This window comes from Strigops habroptila, chromosome 2 (genome assembly GCF_004027225.2).
Source record: "Strigops habroptila isolate Jane chromosome 2, bStrHab1.2.pri, whole genome shotgun sequence".
NCBI classification, from domain to species: Eukaryota; Metazoa; Chordata; class Aves; order Psittaciformes; family Psittacidae; genus Strigops; species Strigops habroptila.
The window spans coordinates 34,809,329-34,835,470 of record NC_044278.2 but is presented as its reverse complement, the minus strand read 5'-3'; the positions used below and the strand labels follow the sequence as shown (position 1 = coordinate 34,835,470).

Below are 26,142 nucleotides of genomic sequence, written 5' to 3'. Positions count from 1 at the left end.
TATGATACAACTCATAGCTTACACAGCAAGCCAGATGATGAATACAAATGAATTTTGCCAGCAACTGAATGCCAGAGTCTTCTGACATTACCGAAGGTAATGAGCTGGGTATTGTGCAGAGCAGAGGTGTGAGCAGAAGATGATGTTACAAAGCTGAAAACAGCCAGAAAAGTGATGGAGGATTTTTTAGAAAACACTTGGAATTTTGAACAAAAACTCTTCTGGTTTCCTTCTATATTTCAAAACAACTCAGTTCTTTCTGCAAAGGAATATTGCTCTGTGTACTTCTGGTAAAGAAATATGTTTGTTTGTGAAGAAACAGCAAGTTCGATAAATTTAATTTACTAAAGAAACCTATCTGCAAGACCATATAACTGTTTATGTCAAAAGAAGTAACAATGTTTTGGAAAAATAATCAGAAATTTCCATAAAGCAGAACTTCATTTCTCTCTCAAATAAAAAGTTAACCAATTTCCACACATTGCAACAAATAAGCCTGCACACTTTCATTTCCTCAATATATGCTTGGTTTCATTAAATTTTACTGAGCTAAATCTTACGTGTTTCTCATCAGTATAAATTTGGCCAATCTGCAAAATCTAAAATACTCTCCCTGATGTAATTTTCCTAGTTGCACTGAAGTCATTAGCTGGTATTATTCTTCCATTTTAAATACCCACAGGCATGATTCGAATTTCACATACAACAGTTAAGCTTCTAATACAAACAATTACATGTTCATGGAGTAAAACTTTCTGAATGTCAATGTACAGCAGGAATCACAGCCCACGTATTAAGGCTGCAAAGCAAGCAGACAGCACTTAAAAGTTTAATTTTTAATCTTTAACCCTTATGGTGTTTATTGTTTACTGTTACTTTAAACACTTTCCTGAATTAATATCTTAGATATGATTCCTACACTTCTGAATAAGCATAATGGAAATATTTCAAAGCTGGGCTTAAGAGGGAGTGATTATGTCAATAAGATAATCTTTATACTTCTGAACTGAAGAATTAACACATTATCAGACACAAGTCCTTTCATAAAAGTTTCTGTAAATAATGACATGATTTGTAAAATACAGTGCATGGACGAAAAAAGAGGAACGTATAAGCAGTAATGAGATGAAAAAACCCTGGTAAGAATTTTCTTTAAAAGGAGTGTGGGTTATTTTCCTATATAATCTACCGATTCTATCATTTGGTGGATGATGTTTCCTTCTTAGCTTTGCCAGCTATGCAGAATCGTGCTCCTTTTTGACCATACTCAATTAGGAGAGCAACATGTACACAGGTAACACAGCATTCAGAAATGTTATCTTGAAAAAGAGCTATTCCTTCTTATGCATGCATCTGGGTTTTGATTCCCAGCTACACCTGCTACATCAGTACAGGAATAATACAAAAAGATTGCTCATGATAAAGACCAGTAGCAAATTATCCAACTCTCCCAACTTAAAAATCTAACTGGCAACCAAATTAACAATTGCTTAGAGGTAGTAAGGAGTTAGTAGGAGGTCATTGCTATGGCTCACAAGCTTTTAGATGTTCCAGTTTTTTGTAATTTTTAACTTTGTTTTTATTCCTGTGATGGCAATCTCCAGTCAACCTCACAAGATGCAACCGTTTCACTGTGCTGTGCATCAATCAACCAGCTCCTGAGGCACTGGTATGAACAGGCTGGACATCCTCACAAAAGAATCTCAGGATTCTTCACAGCAGCAGCCTGCAATGATGTAAGATTTCTTAGCAAGACAAGTTTTAATAGAATTCAATATGCTACCCAATAATACAATCATTGTATCATCTGTTCTGGCATTTAATTTCATATTAAAATGATGTTATTCTTAAATATTTTTCACAATATTGCATGTGAATAATTATCGTAAGAGTTGTCTGGAAGTGGCTTTCACCTCCCTGTGAAGGTTTGGGGGTTTGTTATTGTGGGTTGGGGTTTTTTTTTAGGGCGGGATTTTGTTTGTTTTTAACTGAGGTTACTTCAATGACTTTGCTTCAGTTTCCAGCATGGCACTGGAAACAGTTAAATCAGTATTGCTGAGGGATGATGGCTGGGGCAAGCTGCAAGCACAGAGTTGGCAGGATTGGTAACAGTGATCAGGCAGGGACCGTTCAGATGCAGGGGTTGCCATTTCAGAATAAATGTCATATGATGATGTTCTGAGGCACCTTCATGTTGGTTACATGGCCATGTAATTTTTGACAAAGAGCTGTCATAGTCATTGGCTTGACCAAGAGTGGGGAAAACCAACCAAACACAACTGATCTTTTTGCCAGATACTTCAGAATTTTAACAGAACATTCATGTTTTACACAACTAGTGGAAAACTATGACAGCAATAGAAAGAAGAGTTTGAGAAAGTGACAAGTCAAGAATTTGGCCTCTATTTAACTGGTGACCAAATCCACCTTGCGCACTTGGTTCTCTCTTCACCTCCTTGTTCCTGACTCTCCAGCTGCTGCCATGATCTCCATTTCTCATATGCTGCCAAAGTATCCACCTACACAGCAGTGTTTGTAACCAAACCCCTCTAACTGGGAGACAGAAATTGTCATCATCCTGCTTGTATTTTCCCTACCTTTTGCAGACCACTGACAGCATTTACATTGCAAAATTAATAACCCTAAATAGAAATATTCACTTGAAAAAATTCAGTTGATTCATAAAAGAGGCTTCACAGTAGATATGTAAGAGGTGTTCTTCACTAATGAGGCATATTGCATTACATTACGTTTTCAGTTAGAGCAGAAGCACAAACAATGCAGGACGTCTCCTTTAGCACAGGCTGATGTAACAGAAGCCAGGAACACCACTGAATTTGCAAGAAAAACCTGTTTCTTGCCGAATTTCCTGTATAAAGTTCTGATAAGCATTCAGACATTGCAAGCTTATCTGAACTGACCCATTAAAAATGGGGCTCGATTCTGCCAAGTACTTAGCAGCAATTCTCTTTAGATGGCATTCCGCAACTTGCAGGTTTGGGTCCTTAGCAAGGTGGGATTATTCACTAGAAGTACACCTGCATCGAAGAGAGATGTAATGAAAGCAAAACCAATCACTTCTTTAAAAAAGAACCAATGACATGATTGTCAACAGTATTCAACAGTATTTACATTCTATAATAAAACATTTGTCCTGTTTTTTTGTACAGGGAACAACTATAACCTGAGCAGGACCAATGTAAATTTCTAAACACCATGCGCTGGTCATTTTTATATGACCTAGCCTGAGAAGAAAAGTATCCATGCACTTTCAAAACTTTGATGTCTTTAAAATAGCGTCAATTGCATTGATATTTTCCTGGTATCTAAACAGCTATTGAGACTCCAGTAGGGGTAAACTTGGATGCTTAAATGTAAGCATGTGAATGCAATAGGGGATGTGGATTTTATTTTATTTTTATGTGGAAGGGAGGAATATTAGAGAGACTTATTGATATTAAGAAGTATTGATTTTGTCGTATAAAGACTTGAATCCACAATTTACAGTAAAATTTTGTGTATCTATTACTGGCAGAAAAAGTACCAATTGAAACATATCAAGGCTTTGGAAAACACTGCCCATTCTTAATGAAGCTGCCCTTCGCTACCCCCTTTCCTAAAAGGCTGTTCCCCCGTCAAGACCAATGGCAATTTCCTTCCTCTCAATTGGCTTGCTTTCAGTCTGGGAATACATATCCATGGAGAGAAACGGTAGGCTTTAACTTTCCTCACAAGAGTAAACCACCATAGAACTCATTTACAGACCAAAAACCAAACCACCACTAGAGAACAGCTGCTCACAAACTAACTTTAGTAGTACTTAGTATTTTCATACAAACAAACATACAACTGCAAACATTCAAACAGAAACCAAACCATACCTTGAGAAATTTTAAGATGGGAAATTCCCCAAACCATTCCTAAACTAGCAATTTCCTGTTTCGCAGGTTCTCAAGTAAAATGCAGCTTATGGGTGGGGAAAACAAGGGAAAATGTATACTTAAAGGCAGGGCTCGCTTTTGGTTTTATGAATGTAAAGCTTGTCTTCCTGACACCATCTCAATGTTCTCAGCTCTGTTAAGAGGTTTGATCAGCTCTTACTGACATGCAGAAAACAGTGTGGTGTGAACCACTAGAGAGCTACTATATGGAATCTACCTCTGATTGATAGTAGCAATTTTATGAATAACAAAATAATCAAAATTCAGTATAGGCCTTGTTTGTTCTTCCAGTCACACATGCTGAACAAGTTTACATGGTTTGGGTACAACCCTGTTCCTTATCCACTGAGTCCTATGCATTGCATTGATGGGATGCCCTTATTTTGATAACATTCTAAAATGTAAGGGAACGAACAGTTGCATGCCCTACAGCAACAGCATTCAAATTTAAGCATCATGATTTATGTTACTTGAAATGCTGACTCACTGATTGCTCTAAGGGTGGAGAATTTTCATTGTCTGTATCTAGCAAGAGTACAATGGAGCTTCTTGAGCCACTGCCTTACCTTTGGACAAGACATACCAAATGTCACAGAGCCCCTTCTGCCATTTCCACCTTTAAAACTTTTGTCTGTACATGATTACAAGATTTAATATATACCATTACTCGTGCAAAGTACCGGACTTTAGAAGTCATTGTATAAGCAGATGTAGTAGGAAATGGACAGAAAAGACTCTGTGACTACAACCAAAATAGTTTTTCAGACTGGTTATTGAAGATGTTGATGTCATTTTAGACATTCAGAAGAATCTTTAACAAAAAGCAGCATACATAACAGATGAGGCTTTTAAAATAATTCTCAGATACCTTCTTGAAATGATTTGTCTATAAGGCACTAAATTAAATCCAGTAAGATCATGTGACCTCCTCTGCTTTAGGAGAAAAACAAAAATACCAGATGATAATACAACTCGGATAATATTGCATTCTGTCCCAGGATTTACAAAAGTAAACAATATAACAAGATTCATCTAGTTTGCTCAGCATTACAAACAGCTCCTTTCAAATGCTTACACAAGAAAAAAATGTAACTGTTTCAGAGCTGCTTTAGAATGTTATTTACTTATTACTTACAAGCCAGAAAACCAGCAGGCTGCAAAAGGAATTAGCCTAGCATCTTATCTTAAGTCAATACATACACAAATACCTAGCCAGAGAAACACAAAGCTGCTTTTTCCAGCACCCCTCTCCTTGGCAGCACTTGCCAAATTCTATAAAGTTCCAGTGGAGCTATAATTGTCAACCTGAAGATGAAGACCAGTTAATATAAACACAGTATTTTATTATTAGCTTCTCAACAATTGTAAGAGTAGTCATGCAGGTGAGAAATCTCAATTTCTTTTTTTTTTTTTGCACTGTTTTTGAAGAGTAGATATTTGTTCACGATCATCATCTGTCAAACAGGTGACTTCTCTGGAAGGTGCAATGTCGTAAGCTGCCACATCCACTTCATAGGGGGAGGGAGGACACTTACCTTCTGGAACTATTAACATTAATGAAAGCATACCCACATTCGGAACACACACCAAATGTATATTTGCAATGGATGCACACAGCTGAAACTGCTGGGGGGAACAGAACCACTGTAAAGGAACCACTTCCTGGATAAGTTTAATTTTTCATATTATTTCTCCCACTCTGCAAAAATCATCACTTACAATAATATTAGAGATCTATATAGCGCAAAATATATGATACAGTGGTAGCTCTTCTAAGACTCCCTTCTACTGGTGGAACTTAAGCAAAGAAGCAAGTGTGCTCATGCTAGCACGCAGAGAACGAGTCCCTTTTACACAGCAAATCTACAGAATATCCAAAGTAAAAAGATTCCTGAATTTCATAAAACAGCTCAGAATACAGTTAAGGTTATGTATACAAATTCACGGTTTTCCATGTTTAGATTGAATTATTGGCATGTTGTTTATTATTGTTATATAAGTAACAACTCCTTTGAAGTTTCTGTAGCTCGAGGGAAATTTTATGATTTCTGCTGACACACTGCACACAAATACATATTACTGCTCAACTGGTAACTGTGAGTGCTTCTTATGACTATGAATTACCACTTAAATTCCAGCTGAATTCAAGCAGCAAGCCTTTCAGATACAATTCAGGTTTTAAAATCAAGCTAACCAAGAGGAGAGGGCAATAGACAAAAATTACTATATGATTCACGCAAGACAGACAATATTATCAAAGGCCTATAACTATTTAGTTATTACTAATTTTTTTAACACTTTCATGAAGAAAAAGTATCATTATAATGCCTTTCCTAGATCAGCTCACTTCTACTCCCTTCACCACCCAAAGTTAGTACGGTATACCTGAGATTGAAGAACAATTTGTTTATTAACATAGTGATAGAGAGTATTGGAAAGAGTTTTTTCCCAGCATTTTCTAGTTTCAATAAGAATTCTTCTACACATGTATTGTTTTTCCATATAGGTAGCAAAAGCATTCGACTATTTTGTGCATTTTGGAGGAAAAAAAACCACAACCAAACAAAAACTTGGTGTTTACATCAGTTTCCTACTTTCTTGACCACCACCCACTGTCAAAATTTAACATGGATTATGACACCACACTCATCAGAACTTCAGTGAAAGTGGTATAGGGAACATGCAAATTGCAGATTTTATTATGAACTCCTGGACAATATGGGAGCTACTGCTAAAATACAAAAATGAAGTACTGCATGTTTTTTTGTTCCAAATTTCAAGAACAACGTAATTCAGTAATTTAAGCTTTTTTGCTTTAACATTGGAGTAAATGAAGAAAAGATCAGGAAGAAAAAAGATGCAGAAAACCTCCAACTGTTAATGTACATGGAAGGTTAAACAAAGGAGCTATTTTCTTCCTGACTAATCTATTGTCAGGTTGTATTAGTTTAGGCTGCTTTCCCTTATATGCCAAACAGTCACATATTTCAGGCAGCTTGACTAAAATCTGGCAAGGTGGCAACAGTGCAAGTTACATTTACATTTTCTAAGGCACAAGATGGCACCCTGTGGGTTCCTCTGGTTAGCTTCCTTTTTTCTTTGCTGTTTTCAGTATGTCTACCTTGCCACACAAATCCAAGATGGTTGGCTTGTCACATTTCTCCTGGGCTACTGTAAAAAGATATTTTCCTTATAGTTAGAGGTCTTCTGAGCTATTATAATGTTGACTCCACACCTAGAAAACCTTCAAAAATAAAACAAGACCCCCAGAACAAAACTGAACCGAAAGTATCAGAGATCACATGTGCATCCTGAGCTGCTTCATACTCTTGTGTGACAGTGTAAGGAGGTGACTCACCTTCACTTCCTGAGCAACTCATACCTTGCCAATGCAAAGAACTTCCAAAAGCAGGAATGAAACACCAACTTGAACTGATAGGCCTAACTTCAAGCACCTTAGTTTTTCTAGGGGCTGAAATAACAAATCTTGCCGTAGGTGACTAGCACATATGCTCTGGACTATAGAAGACCATCAGATTTTAATTGTATCCTGCAGGGATTGATATATTACTCAAATTTGCTACCTGACTTGGGAGTCGCACCAAATATGTTAATAATGATCAAAAGGTTCTGTTAATCAGCATTCTTGAAAATAAGCATGTATCTGACAATGGATCTGATGAAGAGGTCAGATAGTAAGAAAACAGTAGTTGTCCATGGAAACACACAGTGACCCAGAAAACTTTCATGGAGCAAGTCTGGCTTTTCGATACATTTGATAGGACCACAGAAGCACTGCATTGAACCTCCGCCTTCTGGAAAGCAAGTGCTATAGAGACGCAGAAAATAAGTCGGATTCGTCCAGCAAGGAATGTTGTTTTGAGAAAGTGAGTTGGTGGTAGCTGCCTTGTCCAGGAAGAATTCCATGTTAAAGGAAAACAGGGAGAGGGGATCCTCTCCCAGCTCATCCATGCTGGAAGTTGTTTAAGGAAGTTCAGCCTGCAGACTACCAACAACATAATGAAGTAACTGCCTTTAGAAAAAAATAACTTTTTGTGTGATACTATACAGAGCTTTGGAGAGTTCAAGAAAAACCTCTCAATTTTTCTTTAAGTCCAAAAGCCAGTACAAAGAAGTCATATGGGCAGCTCCACATCCTGAGTTGTGAGAAGACTGGGTACAGCTGAAACAAACCAGTATGGTATCCTCCTACCAGGTAACGCTTTTGAATTTAAATCCACGGTTGTCTTTTTTAAGATGTTCACATTAAAACATTTTAGTACTTGCATGCATTTGCTCCCCCATATTTTACACATAGTCAGCCCAAAACATTTTACATTTTGAAGACCAAGTCTTTTTTGAAGGTATAATTCTCCTTGGAAAAATGTGCCAAATTTGCAGGGCTATGAATGCTGGAATGCTGCAAGTCATTCAGGAGACTTGCAGCAAGGAGCTTCATACTTCGTGAGAAGCAGCATTCCTGATACTAGAAAGTATCTATAGTAGCAAAGGAGCCTCCAGTCAGGACTTCATCAACAGATTCACAATGCATTTGTGGTGACCATTCATGACAGACTACTGTACTCTTGCTCATTAAAAGATGGTAGGATCACCACCACCTCTAAAAAGGTCCTCCCTCCCTTGACAATGGCAAGCTAAGCACTTGATTGCTGGAATTAATGGCAGTGAAAAGTAGCATTGATGCGAGAGTGAAAAGTAAATCTGGAGCAGGCCACCCTTCCCTTGTCCCATCCTACCATGAAGTTATTTTCCTGAGATTGAGTTCACATTGATAATTGCTCAGGCTTGTCCTATTCGCCAGCAAACCCGGATGCTTGAGATATCACAACTACCTTTGACATTCAGTGAGATGACAGCTTGAATCCCAGTGTTGAAGCTGAGCCTTTCTTCAATATCAACTTTTGTGCAGTGATTACAGGAGTTGCTTTTCAGCTAAAAAAGATGAGGTGATGCGTATTTATTTATAAAGAAAAGTGTAAAACAAACTTTTGCTGTTTCTAATATTGCTTTTCAGAAGTGGGGCATTAACTTTGCATCTCAATTTCAAACTGCAGAGAATGACCAGCATGCCAAACACCTACTTGGAACAGAGTTCTCTCTGGCGTAAACTACCCTGCAACTGTAAGCATACTAACAACGTTTGGGCTCTTAGCTGATTGGGCAAGTGTTGCAGCATGACAAGGCAGCACCTGACAGTGTATTGGAATACACAAAGAAACTCTGCATGGAAAATTAATGGGGGTGAAAAAATACAGGAAGAGGGGACCCAAACAGTACTGTTCAGTCCAAGAGCTTCATCAGTCCACAACTTTCATGCAGAAAGTAGCAAAGTGATTCTGGAGACTCGCAGGTGACTTTGGAATTTAAACTAAGCTAAAACCTAATGAGTTCAGTAATGCTTGATAGATCTGTAATAGAAGACCACCACTGCAGTTCCCTTCTTTCTTCTTGAAAATGTAAAGACATACTCCTCCTGAAGTCAGCTTCCAGGGCGTATCTCAAAGCAGGAGACCAGCATCCCACTCATCTGAAACAGCCTCCCTCCTTTCAGGCAGGTGATGGTGTATGAATCTTAGCTCCCAAAACTGTTACCTGACTGTTTGCAAGGGCAGGGAGTGCTAGTTTCAGCAAGTATTTTCAGGCTTTTCTTTCTATTACAGAAGTTAAGCTTTGGATGCATCTCGAAGAGCTGGAACAGTGCATATGGCTTTATAGCATCTCATGTCATCCAAACAGTAGTTCAGATATAAAAAAATCCCAAACCAAAACCCAAACAAAACGCAGCTAGAAATTCAATGCAAGCAATACAGGGAGGATACGGGGTAAGAGTGGTGTTGAGTAGGAGTTGGGTACTTGAGGTATTGGGACTTCAGATGCATGGAAGTTTCTCATGATACTTATACTTTCAGCTGAACTACGACTCACTTCTTCACTGCTTCCATGAAGTCTCCTGAATTGCTATGTAATTTAGAAGACACCTTCCTTGTATTGAGAAATAGTTTTCTTTACTATCCTTTCTGTTGATTTATACTCGGGATGCTGCAAAGTGGAAAATAAGACTTCAGAAATCATCTCTGCTAAAATATCTTATTTTGGCACTGTATCCATCAGTAGAGTGCTTCGTGCCACTGAGAAAATGTGTGACTGATAAGCCACGTAAAACACAGGTGAAGACAGATGTTTGATCACAGCTCTTTTCAGTATTAACAGACTATGGTCAATTTTCAGAACCAAAAGTAACCCGTTTTTTATCTAGACACCAAACTCAAAAGTACTTTAAAACACAAACATCTATTATACCCATACTCTAACCAGCTGTCTGCTGGCTATTTTAAGACATGCAACCTTAGCCAACTCAGGTGCTTTTTTAGTTCTAACTGCATTTGCATCAGAAAGCATGGCTACATGATAAGACTCTGCTTTTAGGAGGAGCAAGGACATACTAATTTGAGTCTTCTTGTCTTCTTTTGCATTATTCAAGACTTTGTCTGGACCACATCTCCAATCAGTGAGCTGGGAAGCAGCACCCACCTCGCATACTTCTTCCCATGTGTGCTACAGACACCTCCAGGACCAGAAAACATTTGAGGATCCAATTGGGAGACACCACTGGCATGCAAACAATAGCTGTAACACCTACAGAGGCAGGATAGTTCGGCCTTGGACCTTACTAATCTAATTCCCAAAGGTAGTTAATAGCTTCAGTTATGCTTTGGAGCACCTGGCAGTCATAAAACAGGCCCTGCTCTGAGGGGAGGAAACTCAACTGGCAGAGAAAAAAAGTCTGCCCTGTCATGGGGCTGTGGCTAGACACTGGAGAAGTGATACAGTGATGTTACAGAAGACCACTGCTCATGCATTTTCAGCAAAATGGGTATGAGAAGCGAGCTGTGCCGCCATGCACCCCCAGAAAACTGGTCTCCTCATAAGTAGAGGTAAAGACTAACCATTTCTGAAAAGCCTGAAGCTTCCTGGCAGTAAGAGCAAATTAACAGGACTGCAAAGAGACAACAGGACGCTCAAGTTCTTGAATACGCCAGGCAAGGTCGAGGAACCAAGGATGCCCAGGTTTCATTTAAGCCACAAGGAACACGGCGGGCAGGCTCGGCCTTATAAAGGGGAAGCAATCAGAGCATGCAAAGCTCCTTTCCCCGCAACGTCCAAAAAAAGCTCACCAGACTTACGCGTGAGACGTTCCCGGTAGCGCAACGCCAGTCCTTCGCGCTTCGCTACGCACCAGCCCCGCTCCAGCGCCCCGCGCCGCAGCCGAGCCGCTCAACGCGCCGCAACGAACCGCCCTCCCGCCGCTGCCTCGCGAGACCGCGCCCGCCCCGCGCCACGTGACGTGACGGCCGCGGGGCTGGCGCCGGCGGGCACCGCTCCACCTGTCACTGGGTCCCGCAGAGGGGCGGCTCTCCCTTGGGCGCCCCGCCCCTCGCTTACCCCCCCACGCCCTTCCCTCGCGCCCAGCGCGCCTCGAGCACCGTCACGCGCTCGCCCGTTGGCGGGCCAACGGCCGCTGTCCCGTGGCGAGTGGCGGCAGGAAAAGCCCCTGCCCCGCTGCGAGCCGTCCGCCATAAGCCGCGGAGCGGGCACAGGCGCCTCCACCTCCCAGGGCTGGCGAAGCCACAACCACCCTGCCACCGCAGGTGCCCTCGCTTCGGCCGCCGCCACCGCCCTTCTGCAGGGGCGTTACCCGCCACCCCAACCGCCGCCTCGGGGGGCGGTGGCTTCTCCTTATTCTCCTTCCCGCGACCCAAGAGCGGGTAACCCAAGTCAGTACGGTCCCCGCTCCTCGTGTGCGGAAGCCATTATTTTCCGGTTGTGCCACGATCAAGAGCGCCCCGTGCCCAAGCCAGGGCGCGCGGGCGAGCGCAGCTTCCCCCTAGCCCGCGAGGCGCTACCAGAGCTCGCTTCCTCAGCCTGGAGCCCCCGTTACGCAACCACCCCCCACGCCCGCCACTCCCGAAAGCTTCCCCTCCGCTTTCTCGCCCTCCGGTTTTTAAAGGCGCACGCCAAACCTGCTGGCGCTGGGTAATCGAAAAGCCCCTCTGAATGACGGCCCGGCCGGCCTCTCCTGAGCCGCGAATCCCTGAAACCCCGCCTCTTCCCTCAGACGCTGGCCAATGGAACCACGTCAGCGAGCTGAGCTGAAGCGCAGCGGTGGAAGAGCGCTATGACTGACGTAAGTCAACAAAGGTCACGTGCGGCGCCGCGGAAGCGGTGATTGGCCGCGCGGACCCGAGCGGGGAGGCGCGGGGGGGGTCACGGTGGCGGCGTGGGGCTCGCTGTGTGACACAATTACAACAACTTTGGGCAGTGGCTGGGGAAGTTTGTACAGGCGGCAAGCACACCCCGCGCGGCAGGGCGGGCGGGGCCCCCGCCACCCCGGGTCCCCGCAACCCCCCGCTGCCGGGCCGAGCGGTGCCGCGGCCATGTAAACACCGCTCCGCCGCCATCCGCCGCCGCTGCAGCCGCCGCCTCCTTCCCCCCCCCCCCTCCCCCGAGTCTCCAGCGCTGGGGCTCCCTCCCTCCCCCCTCCCTCCCTCCTCCTCCTCCGAGCAGCGGGGCTTCCCCCCGCCTCCCTCCCTCTCCCCTCCCTCCCTCCTCCCTCTCTCCCTCCCTCCCTCCCTCCCCCTCCCTGCCGGCTGTTGTTGTTGTAATAAAAGTTGTGGTGTGTGTGTGTCGGGCACCCCGCCCCGCCCGGCGCTGGGGGGTGTTGGGGGCGCGCGGGGGGGGGGGTTGCGATCGTGAGTTAATTACGCTGCGTTTCCATGAAATCGTGCGGAGTGTCGCTCGCCGCTGCCGCCGCCTCTGCTGCTCCTTTCGGTGATGAGGAAAAGAAAATGGCGGCGGGGAAAGCGAGCGGCCAGAGCGAGGAGGACTTCGCCAGCTTGACAGCCGAGGAGAGAGAAGCCCTATCCGGCCTCGACAGGTACCCGCTCCCCACTCCGCCCCGGCCGCCTCTGTGTCCCGGCTCGGCCCGCGCTCCCTCCGTGTCTCCCCCCTCCCCTGCCCGCGGCTCCCCGCTTGGGAGTGCGTGTGTGCCCGTGTGCGGGCTCCCGGCCCCCGCCGTCGCGCTCTGCCCTTGCCCGCCGGGAGCGAGCCCGTCCGCCCGCCCGTCTGCCTGCCTGCCCGTGCGGGGGGCTGACTCTCACTAACGCTGGTGTTTCTCTCCCCTCCCTCCCGCCCGCTCCCCTTATGCAGCCGACTCTTCGGATTTCTGAGGCTTCATGAAGATGGCGCCAGAACGAAGGCCTTGCTGTTAAAGGTAAGCGCGAGGGTGGATGTGGAACGGGGCTGGGGGGGAGCAGGGGGGGAGGGGAGGAAGCCGGCCCGGCCCAGCAGCCCCCTCCCTCCGGTCCCCCGGGTCCGCGCGGTGAGTGTGTGCGTGCGAGGGCGCATCTGGGTGCGAGCCCGGCTGTGCGGGGCACCGCCACATCCGCGAGCGCAGGGCGCTCCGCCTCGCCCCCCGCTACGGTCTCCCCACGCCTCGCTGCCGCCTTTGCCCCCTTCTTTCCGCCCCCTCCCCGTCCCGCGGAGCCAGCGTGGCCCCCCGCGCGGGAGAGAGCCGAGCGGGCCTGGGTGTGGGACGAAGGCAGCGTGGCTTTGCGAGTGTCCGTCCAGCCCCGGGACGGGAGAGCGGCTGCACGCCGGGGCCAGAGCCCCGGGCCGGGAGCAAAGGCCGAGCGGCGCGGCGGGGGAAGGGGGTGCGCGAGGGAGGGAGGGGGAGGTCGACGAGGAGGTGGTGGTGGCGGGGGGGGCGGTGGGTGGGGGAGGGCGCGCGCGAGGCGCTGCTGACGTTGGCCTCTCCCCGGACCCTCCCTCGTGATTTTCGCCCCGCGCGGCGGGGGCCGGCGGCTGCGCGCGCCCTGCCCGGCGGCGGTTGCGCCTCGCGGCGACTGGCGGGGGGGGGAGGCGGCGGTTGGTAGTTGACCCGGCGGCGGAGGGAACCGGGGGGCCCGGCCCGGGGCGAGGCGCTGAGCGGCTCCCGGAGTCCGTCGCCGAGTGACTTGTTTACTCTCCGGGCCCGGCAGCCTCTAGCGTGCCAGGTCTTTAGCTGAGCGCCGTGTCCCGCCCGCCAGGCCTCCCGCTGTCCCCGCCGCTGGGCGGCCTGACAGGGAGCGGGACGGCCCGCGGGTTGCTGGAGCCTGCCGGGCCTTTTGAGAGAGATGTTTGTTTCTGCGAAAAGTTGTTGGCCCTGTCATTTAGTAAAGTAATGGCTGCTCCTGTCGGCCCAAGATGGCCGGACAGGGAGGAGAAAGAGAAAGGGGGGGTGTGGGGGGGGTAAACACGAAACAAATACCGGGAACGAATATGCTCGTCGCCTGGAGCGTGAAGCCCCCGGTGAACGCTGAGAGAAACTCTCCTGCGCATTGCAAGTTCTTTCTGGGTGCTTTCCTGCTGCAGGCAGGGCGTTTGCTGCACTGGTGTCCTTCTTATCAACCTGTAGCACATTCTGCTGCCTATCCATAAGCTGTTGACAAAGGCTGTGCAGGCTGAACGTCTGCCAGTTGTGTTCAAAAACTAAACACCAAGAAAACGTTTGGGTAACAGAACAAGTCGAACTGTTTTTAAGAATGCCACACGGTTTAAGCGGGGGACTGTGCTCTTCTGGTTCCTGCTTTCTGACTTGTTCCTGTCAGCAGCGTTGCGTTTGACACTTCATTCATCCTATTGTTGTGCCCGTGCGGTATGCTGATGTTTTCACATGAAGAATTTTTTTTTCTGTTACTGCCCTTGGTGGATCTGATGTCCTCACTCTAAAGCGTGTTGAATTTGGTAGCCTAGGCTCTGGGTTGTGTTTAGATGTTTATTTCTGGCATGATTGGAAAAGCTCAATGTCAGGACATGGGGGGAGGGGGGAGGGATGGAAGGAGAAGCAAGTACACTTTTCTTTGTGCTTAATTTTAAAAAATCCCATGGTTTCCTTTTGATTTCAGAGTTAGTTATAAAAAGTACTTCTTCCGATAACTCAAAAAGGTAGGGGAGTGACATGTCAAACCAGTTAAATAACGTACGTTAACTGTTAGTGGACCAGAATTACTGTCTGCTCTGTGAATGCCGTTGAGGCTATCAGAAATACTAGAGGGAATACTGTATGGGATAGAGCTTAAGGATGCCAGGTAGGAAACAAAAGCGTTGTATGTAATTGGATTGTCCATCACATAACATCACTAGGTTATGTTTTATTTTGTGTTCTATAAAATTAAGTGGTGCAGACAGCAGGTCAGGATATTAGCTAAGTTTTGAGTCCTTTCTTGCATATAAAGCATTTTCTTTTTTATGCCAGTCAGTTAAAGTTTTAGTATATAGAGTCTGAGGTGGCTGGAGTTGCAGGGCATTTAGATACTTTTGAAATACATTTCTATAAATATCACTGTTCTCTTACTGTATTAATCCGTGCAGCGAATCTGTGCAGTGAATACTAAAAAAACAACCCTCAAACAACCCAACCAAATATTTAGGTATTTTGCCTCAGTTTTCTGACAGTGTTTTGGATATTTACGAATTGCACTGGCTCACGAAGCATTTTCTTTATAAAACTTGTCTCTGGGAAAAGTAGGTTGTTAAGGAAGCAGAAGGATTAAAATGTTACTGTTCAGTGCAGGGATGTTTGAGAATAATTTCTTGGCTTGAACCAGGTTCAGTTTTGTTCATGCTTTTTACTCTCAGTGAATGTGCATGTGTTTCAATTACTGTTATTGATAGGTAAGAAGTTGTTATTTTCAAGGTAAACAGTTCCTATTCTATGTGTGTGTGAAGCCTCATGCAATTTACGCTGTACGGGAAGGTTTAGAGTAATTAATCTAGGAGATCACTTTTATTCCATGTAACGGTTATTTTTATTGTAGAAAGCATGGCCGTATGTATGTGCATTTAATTAATAGGTTTTACAGTGATAGTAACAAAATATTTCCTTTGTGCATGGAGGAACAACAGCTAACAAAGACCCTAGACTCCATAATTATGAAATACTAACTGACTGATTTAGGAATCTACAAGCCAGTGCATTATAAAGTAATGTGAGATTTATGTGCAAGTTTAGCAGGTAAGGAAAATCATTGAGTCATGTTTCCAGAGGAATCCTTCACAAAGGCAAAAATTTATGGGTACTCCCCTCACTGCGAGAATAGTACACCCGCTATTGAACCTTTTAAAAAGGCAGGCTGTAGCAGTGTCTCTTCTGTGAGTGCCTGACAATGTTCTCTGGTTACCTGGGGTTAAGGTGGTAGGAGCAGTGTTCCTGTCTGAGGAGACTGTCAGGAGGGAGGCAAGGTCCTGAGTTGCAAGTATTGAGGGAACTGCTCTGTTAAACGCACAGGTACTTGTGCAGCAGCAGGATTTTTTTGTGGGCCTAAATTCGGTGTCTCAGTACGAGGAGGTACTATTCTTGTTTTTAGTGAGGTTCACTCGGCAGGAGGCAGGGGGTTGGCTCAAGCCACTTGCAGGCAAACCAGGACATTCCATGAAGCCTTTGCAGGGGGAACTCTGGTTAAATGAAGCCACACCCTGACAGAGTTTAATAAGAAAAAATATGGGATCTTTTTCAGGGACGTAGGAAGCTTCGTGTCTGGAACTGTACCGTAGTTGCACGTTCCATACATGCTCCAGGTCTGGACTGCAGTCACCCTTTCTTTGTAGTTTTGTCTTGTAGGATGTATAGCTGTAGTATTGTGAACTGAACTGAGTCCTACTGCTGGGTGTAGCAAATCAAAAGAGCAGATAAGACATCACATCAATTTTATGAATTATTGAAGAAATAGACTAAAGGTCAGGAATATTGTATTGTGGCTCCATGTATTGGATATGTGATAAGCCAGAAGAAATCAAACTTTCCTGTAATGGTGTACGTGCTGTTCATATGTGTGATGGAGGAAAAGAATTCTCTGTTGCCAAACATTTTGTATTTGTTTTACAAAAAGGGGGCTTGAAAATCATAGTTTGCAGCTAGTGTGGTTTTGGAGGAGAGGAGAGGGAAATTGACAGGTCACTTTTCAAACTGGTTGAAATGCTGAAAATCCAATGTAGCCACTGTTGTGTAAGAGAAGGTGCTCGATGTTATGCTTCTGTAGCTGACAAGCACATTAATGTGAAGGAGTAAAAAAAAAAAACCCAAACGAGAACCCTGCTGTTATCTTGATGTCTCTTTCTCCCAGGAATACCTTCTCACATGAGGTGAAGCTTAAAGATTTCTTGGGGGGAGGAGGAAGAGGACATCCATTGTATTGGAAGTGAATTGCAAAGCATTTCCTTTTTCTTTCTTTCTTACTTTACTGTTTTTTTGTTGTGGGTTTTTTTTTTTCTTTCCCCCCCTTCCCACTAGTACTTCCAGTATTGAGCCAAAGTTGACTTCCTTGCAGTGACAAACCTTCATTTCATAAGCTGTGATTATTTGGCTTTTATACAGGTTTAGGTTGATGTAGCTGATCTAATGTATTTGGTATAAGATGGTTGTTAATTCCTATTCATTGAGTTTAATCAGTTTGTCATATCCTGTAGACAAAATCTGAAGCATGTTTCCGTTTGAAAGTATTGATGTTGGAGTCGATTTAAAAGAGAGATGAAGTAGTTCCATGCAATATGACAGTTTTTAGTCTGTGTTACCTCTTACAGTTTTGCAGCCCTTTTGTTTTCCAGCTGATTTAAAAAATGGTATTTCCTTTGTGTAAGAGCCACATGTGTTGACAGAATTAACAAAGTGATTATCTGTGCTTTTACTAGGCATGCGAAATAAGAGCACAGTGACAATATTCTTTCGTCTTTCTTACAATTGTAGGTGTTGCTTGTTTAAAAATAGGTTTGGACAGTGTGAATTAGTATATATTGACTTTGTCCCTTTAGTGTTGACATTAATGTTAATTTTCTACTAATCTATAATTAAATGTCCTTAGTTTTAATTATAACAGACTGCTTGAAAAATAATTATGCAGGAAAGCATTTTAGCAGATTAGTCTAGGTGTAGTAAAGTTGGGGTGTTTTTTTAATAACTTTGGAGATGTTTTGGCTTAATTTATTTTTATCAAAACAAAGAAATATTGCTTTAAAAAGAATTATAGTGTTTGCCTTATATAATAGCAGGGCTGGGAACTGAGAAACTGGGAATTGGTACCATAAGAGGTTTGTAAAGCATTCCAGGAAGTGGGCAGCCTCTCCAATTTGTGTAAATTTATATCTGAGCTGTTCCTTTATGTGTGTTTTTCTTTTTTTTTCCCCCCTTCCTTTTTAATACCTTCTTCATTTCTTGTTATGTTTTTATTGTCTAGCATATTGTCTGTTACTGTAGAAGAAGTTGGTTAACATTTTGTAAATCATGTTAAGGGCCAGACTTTTTCTAGCCTTTCCTGAAGGTGTCCAGAAGTGGAAAGATTTGCAGTAAAAATGTTAAGTGTGTTTATTGGATGATTGGGACTGACGTATAGATTTTTTTTAGGATCAGTATTTTTCTGTATGTAATTTGGAGTTCCTGGTAATAAGGTAGAGTATTTAAGATCCAATTAAGGTGTAATGGATGGCACATTCTGTAGTTCATGGTTGTGCCATGTTTGTACTTTGAAATTACAGTTCCAGTCTATGTGATACTGATGTATCCTGGTACTTAAAGATTTAGTTGTAAATTTGCAATATTTTTACTTCGTCTGGTGTTAATAACATCTTCTCCCCCCCTCCCCCCAGACATTTCACAATAGTGTTTAAGTATGAGATACTTGTCATGTTTTGATACTTTCAAACCTAGTGTTCAAGGCATATTTCTTTAAAATAGTGGGGTTTTGTTGCTCAAAGCATACATTCTTGAATGTTTTGGATGTTTCTTATGTTTAAAGTGCAGTGTTGTTACTACTTCCTGAAAACAGGGAAATTGATGAAGTTACAAATGTTACAGTTGTCATTTTAATATGTTAATAAAAAGGGAAGGATGGACCTCATCTCTACAAACAGCATGCCTTTGTAGAAGTGTAGTTACTGGTACTTGCATTTCAGTAAGCTTTATGGTCACTATCAGGAGGCTACTAATAGGGAATACAATGTAAGATTTTTCTTTGTTATAGTAACTTTTCATGTTTCTTATGGAATAAATGTTGCATATTGTAGCTTCTAAGTACTGGTCTGTTGAGTCTGGAGGCTGAAGTGGTCCATTTCTTGAAGTGATACATATTCAGAGACTTAACGTAATTCATGCCCTACTGATTTAATAACCAAACAGACAAGGTAGGCAACAATTTGGGATGAAGGAAGAGAGAGAAATATTACTGTATTCTAGCAGCTGAGGAATAGACGTTCTGATGAATTACTTGATTTTTGAAAGTGTGAAGAAAACCTGAGGCAAGGATGGGACACAATTGTTTTCCTTCAGTTCCATTCCAATAATTTCACCACTGAAATTCTTCCATTGATCCATTTTGTGCATTTTGATTCTCATGGACTCTAGCTTTCAGATGTCTATACAGGTAATCTCAGGTACCATATGTGAAGAAGAAATAGGCAGTCTAAAGCTTCTGTCTATACACAGTGTTCAGGTGTGCTTTCTGCTTGTGAAAAGTGTGGCTCTCTGCCTCTTGCCAGCCTTTATAGCTAGCTGTTTGTTCACTGTAGTGGGTTGAGTGGACTTGATAATTATAGAGGTACGACTATCTGCAAGTGTTGATACCATCTGAAGTATGTGTTGAAAGCATCATCTAAAAGCTATACCATATGTTTGTTATACCATTTTAGAAAAGAGTAGATGTTTCATGCTTGGGTAATTCTGTGAGTAGAACCATTTGTTTTTATTATATTAGTAAGATGAGACAAAATTCAGGAGAGTCAAGGAAAATGTTTACAGCTGTGAAGTGGTTTTTATACTGATTAACATTTGTCACAAGACTTTCCAGTACCGGAATTATAAGCCATAGCCTACCATCTTTCTTTATCCCACTGAGAATTAGGCAAACTTATGTTCTGTGGAGAAGTTAAGCTTTGGTTTCCAACCTTACAGATTCATGAGTTAAACTTCAGGTTGCTCTCTGGTTAGTGAACACATATTGTTGTTCTTGGTCCTCAGCTGATAGGATCTTTGGGTAATGGGAGTGATTCTGCAGTATTTTCAACAGACTAAAAGGGAAGGAAATGTATTTGTAGTTTGAGAATGCTAAAATAGTTGTGTAAAAACAAGTAACTGCTGTAAAGGCCTTAGCTTCTGCAGAAATGAATTAAGCAGATGGTCTGATGTGAATACATACCTGAGCTGGGTGTCTGGTTTTAGTATTGGTTGAGATAATTCCAGAAGCTGAGCCATTATTACGCTCACTCTGAAGGCATATAGATATAGGACAACTCCCAGTCCTTCGGTTTCACACGTATCTTGTGTTTTCCATGTGCAGCTCACATAAGTTACTTTTTGTTTTAACCTCCCTTCTCGGTGAGGTTCTGTAGCTATGGTGTTTGAAGCATAACGTTTGGGTAATGTATATTCACAGTTCAAAATTGAAGTGATGCTAATTAAACTTCAGGTGTCATAGAGACCAGTTGACTGTCTTTGTTACAAATGTTAAGAATATGAACCTTGTTCACTAGCAGAATACTACTTTGTAGTTAAAACCAGACGAAATTGAACTAAAGGGTCCTATATGGAGCCCTACAGAAGGCTGCCAGGATTTATATAGGTGTACCTGAGAGGATAATCTTGGTACCTTACAGAACATTTTTTATGAGGAGGGGGACTGTGTTTGATCTGAGTTCGTTGGGCCAGGGAAGTTCTGAAAAGCAAGAGAAAATAATGAAATATTTTATTGTACTTTTCTGATTTTCAGATAGATACATTAAAGAAATAGCTGCAGTGCCTGTAATTTCTTTTGCAGAGAGTCTGTTTTCAGGACTGGCCTGTTTTCAAGACTAGTTCTACAGATACTGTCAAAAGCAGTATGGGCCATTTGTTAGTTTGCTTGTGGATCTAATAAAATTGTTGAATGATGCAGTTTTGAGATGAACCTCTGTGAATATTATAAAGTGGATCAGGTATTATCCTTGACACCTGAATGCTGCTCTTTGTATCTACAGAATGATAGGAAAGCATTCCTCATGTAAATAAAAAATTGCTTTAATGAAGAAAAAGCCCCTTAAATGTGTTTGGGAGTTGAAAAATACTCTTTCTCAGATACTTTCACTTCAAAGTATGAGAGGACACATGGATTACCATCAGAGCTGTTGACAAAATACCTTCCTTTATGGTTCTTGCATTTACTATGTAGTGTTCATGGAAGAAGCTTGTTTAATTAAGATGTAGAATTAAGAACTCATTTATAGTTTTGTAAAGGGAGTGACTAAAAATGTGTTCTGTATTGCAACCAGAACATTGTATGTCTACATATGAATTTCCTTCGTGGTAAGTTGTTAAATTAGTTGTTGTTTGTTAAAATGGCTTTAAGTAATTTCTTTTTCTCACAGTAGCGTTTGAGGATTATGATTCACTTCTCAATATAGATTGGTTATTGAAGTCTAAAGCAGATGGAATTGTGAATATGTTTTTCATTAAATTTCTGCTTGCCTTTTGAGAGTTTAAAAGTTCTGAACAATTTCAGGATACCCTTTTCAGCATTAGTCAAAGGTGCAACAGCTTTTAGAGTAGAGCCAATATGTCTTTTTGGGGGGATATTATTATGTTACTTCAGTTGCAGTTGCCATTTTAACTTTCTATTTAAATGCTGTTTTCATTAACTTCTGATGCGAAAACTTGCACGAGAATCTAGAGTAGAATAATGAATTGAAGTTAAGGCTTTAGGTTTATGTATCTTCCCCCCTGCCCCTCAGTAACAGAATTCAAAGTATTCTCTTTCTCTGTTGCTTTTCATATATGCTAGTGAAACCGTTTTTGGGCCTATGCGAGGAATCAGTCTGGAGATCTGATTTGGATAAATAATAAGCTAGTATAGAATGGAAAACTCATTAGTTTTAAATAAGCAATACTGAAGGTTACTACTAGGACAAAGGGTTTAGATTTTAGAAGAGGAAACTTCAGCTCGCTCAGAGCTCATTTGGAGGGATTCTGTGGGAAGTTTCCATGGAGGATAAAGGAGTTAGCAAGTGAGGGGAGATTTTCAAGAATGCTCTCCTGGAAGCACAAAAACAGTTCATCCCCTTTAAAGGTAAGAGAAGTAGGTGGAGCAGGAGACCTCCTTGGCTAAACTGCAAGCTTCTTGGTGCTCAAAACAGGAAGAGAAGCATATCATTGATGGAAAAAGCAGTTGAATACCCTTTGAGAACTACAAGGACATTACCAGGGTGAGCAGAGATGCAGTTAGAAAAGCAGAAGCTCAGCTCAGATTGAAATTTACCAGAGATGTCAAAAACTACAAGAAAGGGTTTCTTGAGTATGTAAACAAGTGGAAACAGAAGCAAAATATGGGTGTGCTGTTAGGCAGGTGAGGTGAATTAGTCTCCTCCAAGGCTGAAACTCCAGAGGTTCTCAACACTTTCTTCACCTCTGTCTTTACCAGCACTGTTGGGCCCCAGGGCTTGGGATCAAAAACCCGGGTTGATGCAAATGTAGACCCACCATCAGTGAAGGAAGAGTTGGTATGTGAACTGTTACAGGAGCTTGACCTCTACAAATCAATGGGCCCTGACAATATCCACCCAAGGGTGTTAAGAAAGCTGGCTGATGTCATTGTGAAACTGCATTGGGGGATGTCCCAGAAGACTGGAAGAAGGCAAATGTCGCCCACATCTATAAGAAGGGCTTAAGGGAGGATGGAGGAAATTTATAAGCCCATCAGTCTTACTTCAGTTCCTGGGAAGGTTATGGAGGAAATCCTTCTGGGGCCTGTTATAAGTCAAATGAAGCACATGACTGGGAGAAGCCAGCACAGATTCACCAAGGGCACATTGTGCTTGACAAATCTGATCGCCTTCTGCGACAAAAGTAACCTGCACGGTTGATGTGGGACAAGCAGTGGACATTGTCTGCCTGGATTTCTCCAAGGCTTTTGATGTGGTTTCCCACATGCTCCTCCTAGAGAAACTGACATGTTGTGGTCTAGGTGAGTGGTCTGTGCGGTGGGTGGGGAAATGGCTGACGGGCTGCACCCAGAGGGTGGTGGTGAACAGTTCCTTTTCAGATGGGCAGCCTGTTACTAGCGGGGTCCCCTAGGGATTGATACTGGGCTCAGCACTGTTTAGTATCTTCATAAGTGATCTAGAAGATGGGATCAAGTGTACCCTGACCAAGTTTGCAGATTATACCAAACTGAATGGGGAAGTGGACAGTTTGGAAGGGAGAGCCACCCTGTTGGATGACCTGGATAGGCTGGAAGACTGGGCTGTCAAGAACCTTGTGGAGTTCAACAGAGACAAATGTAAGGTCTTGCACCTGGGAAAACAATATAAGACTCCAGCACAGGCTGGGGTTTCGAGCAGTGCTGTGGAAAGGATTCTGGGGGTTCTGGTGGACAAAAAGCTCAATATGAATGAACAGTGTGCAGCTGTGACAAAGGCAGCAGGATGCTGGGTTACATCAAGGGCATCACCAGCTGAGATAAAGATGTCATTCTCCCACTCTACTCGAAGCTTGTCAGACTGCACCTGGAGTGTTGTGTTCAGTTTTGGTCCACGCTCTAGAAAAAGAGATGTGGACAGGCTGGAGAGGGTCCAGAGAAGGGCCACAAAGATGGTTAAAGGACTGGAAAGTCTGCGAATGAGGTAAGGCTGAGAGAACTGGGTTTGCTCAGCCTTGAGAAAAGAAGGCTCAAGGGAGACCTTATCACTGTGTTCCAGTATTTAAAGAGTAGCTACAAAGAAGATGAAGACTCCCTTTCTACAAGGAGTCACATGGAAAATATGGGTAATGGGCATAAGTTACTCTCAGGGGCAGTCCAGTTGGACAGAAGATTACGATTTTTCATGAGAACAATCAGCCATTGGAATAATTTCCCCATGGAGTTGGTAGATTTCCCAACATTGGACCCTTAAGATTCGGCTTGACAGGGTGCTGGGACATCTAGTCTGGGTTATGCTTTGCCCTGAAAAGTTGTTCAAGATGATCCTTGAGGTCCCTTCCAACCTAGGATTCTGTGGTTCTGTGAATACAGGTCGTAGAGCAGACTCAAAAAAGGCTGTACAAGTCCTATAAGAGAGATGGATTTGGGAGACTAGGGTGGGTCCTACTTAGTGTGATGCTGTTTCTGTAAGGAATATTTATAAAACTCTTGCTGAAGCAGAAGGGTTTGTTCCCTTATTTTCTTACGGGAATGGAGTTACATATATTTTGGAAGCAGAGGTTGGCACGATTGTCTTTCTTTTTGGAGAGGAGGGATGGAATGAGGGAGTGGCCTAGATTCATTACTTGTCTGAAGGAAGACCTAATATATTGCAAAGTTCATCTGTCACTGGAAGACTTCGAACAGGTTTCAGATCTGAACATATGTGCAGCACTGGAGAATGTCATGAATATATGTCACAAGGACCGTAGAAGAAAATAGTATTTTTTTATGAAGCTGTTTTATGTCATGGCTCTGAATGGAAGGTACTGATGGATCTAGGTTGAGTACTTCATGAATTATGTTTGAACCTATGCCTACTCAAATTTGATTTTGGGAGAGAGGAGAAATGAAACAGTCTTCTGGGAAGTTTTTTCAGAATATAAAAGGAAGATATTTTCAGTTGAAAGAAGTGGAGAAAAAGTTGAAAAAGGACATTTACAAAATTAAATGTGAGGAAGAGTAGGAAACCAAGGAATTAAATGGGTGATGTAAGGATGCAGACAAAACCGGGGGTAAGGAAGCAGCAGTGGAAAAATCATAGTGTATTTGCTACTTCCAGGAGCTACTCAAATCTTGTTCCTGGATACCATCCGACTGCCACAGGTAGCTTAAAGTAGCGTTTAAGCTCTTGATGGTGCTGGTCCCTGCCTCAAAGGTTTTTAAAACAAGGTACACAAGAACAAAATAAAATAAATTACAATATAATATAAATAAATAACATTTACAAATAAAATAAAAAACAAAACAAAAAGATAAATGAAATTGAGGAAGGGTTGTGAAGGGTGTGAAAAAGCTTAGTAAGAATTACCCACTGTAAGTTCTGAATGTAACAGTGCCTCTGCTCTCTCCCATTTCTGAAATAAAAGTAAGGCGTGGTAGAGGAAGCTGCTCCTTTAACAGAAGCATTGGCTGCGTTGTCTGTGTCTTTATCTTCTACTGCTGCTTCCCTTTTCCCTCCTTAGCCCTTAAGGAGAGTTAAAGAAACCTACTGCTTCTGCTCTTTCCTCAAGATGAAAATGATGACCAAGAACTATCATGTGTCTGTTCTCATGTAGTTTTTTTGCTGCCTTTAGATTTCAAGGATAAGGAAAGCTGAGCAAGTTTGGAAGATGTAGGTGGGTATGTTAAAAGGGCAAGAAATAGTTTGAAGTATGGAATTGAAAGTCTGTGTAAGGGAGAATGATGCTGATCTAGAGAATAACAGTATAGTTTAATGCAAAAAAGTGTAGAAAGCACGTAAGACAAAGTGGAAAGATAAGAAAAATTGAGAACAGCCATTATATAACATCATAAAGCATGTCATAAACAATCTCTGATAGGAAAGAAAAAGTGGAATGATACTGGGAAGAATAAAGAGTACATAGGTTGACAAACTTTAATGGAGCTTCTGGGCATGTTACAAATACAGTAACTAAAGGTAGATATACACACCATGGTTCTTAAAACTTCATGCATTCTTAGTCTGTGGTGCACAGAAATGTCGTGGTTTCTGAGTATTTTTAATCCCTCCTGGGTTTCAGTGGTTGGAAGGGCAGAGCCTTTGAATTTGTGATTTCATTAACACTTGAACACTATAAATTTTCAAAGATGGGATTCTACAACTCATTGCAGGACTATCTGATTTCAAGTGTAACCTGTTAAAAAGATCAACAAATTAGGCCTAAGGGTGTTTTGCTTCTTAACCAAATACATGTATTTTTCCTTGATTTTTAAGAAGAAATGTTTGCGTATTTGTTCTTTCTTGCTTCAAAGGAAAAGATGAGTATAACTTCTACTTTTTATAATTTCTGAAAAAGAACCCCTGCTTAGAAACAGTTCAACTAATTTTGAATGAGAACTGTACATAGTCCTCTATTCCTTGCTGAAGAGGTGAGGAATAGATTAAAAAAAATGAAATTACATATGAAAACAAAATGCTCCTTAGATGGTATGAGAGATGCATGTCT

At 42.7% G+C, this 26,142-nt stretch overlaps 2 protein-coding genes across 19 annotated transcripts in view; one reads left to right on the top strand and one right to left on the bottom strand.

Annotated features, from left to right (window-relative positions):
* Positions 1–12,133, bottom strand: part of FUNDC1 (FUN14 domain containing 1) — a 49,666-nt gene extending 37,533 nt beyond the window's left edge. Inside the window, exon 1 of one of the 3 annotated variants that reach the window (XM_030476374.1) lies at positions 11,984–12,133. The gene's annotated coding sequence lies outside the window, so the exon portion shown is untranslated. Of the gene's footprint in view, positions 1–11,137; positions 11,286–11,983 lie in introns of those variants that run through there. The other 2 variants (XM_030476371.1, XM_030476372.1) reach the window with 2 other exon arrangements.
* A 112-nt stretch (positions 12,134–12,245) lies between these two features.
* Positions 12,246–26,142, top strand: part of KDM6A (lysine demethylase 6A) — a 156,555-nt gene continuing 142,658 nt past the window's right edge. For 12 of the 16 annotated variants that reach the window (XR_003990026.1, XR_003990029.1, XR_003990027.1 and 9 more), the window contains exons 1-2: positions 12,616–12,897; positions 13,170–13,233. Coding sequence is in view for 7 of the 16 variants with exons in the window: in XM_030476370.1 (XP_030332230.1) it covers positions 12,737–12,897; positions 13,170–13,233 (225 nt within the window). In the remaining 9 variants the exon portion in view is untranslated. Of the gene's footprint in view, positions 12,898–13,169; positions 13,234–26,142 lie in introns of those variants that run through there. The other 4 variants (XR_003990028.1, XM_030476368.1, XR_003990032.1 and 1 more) reach the window with 2 other exon arrangements.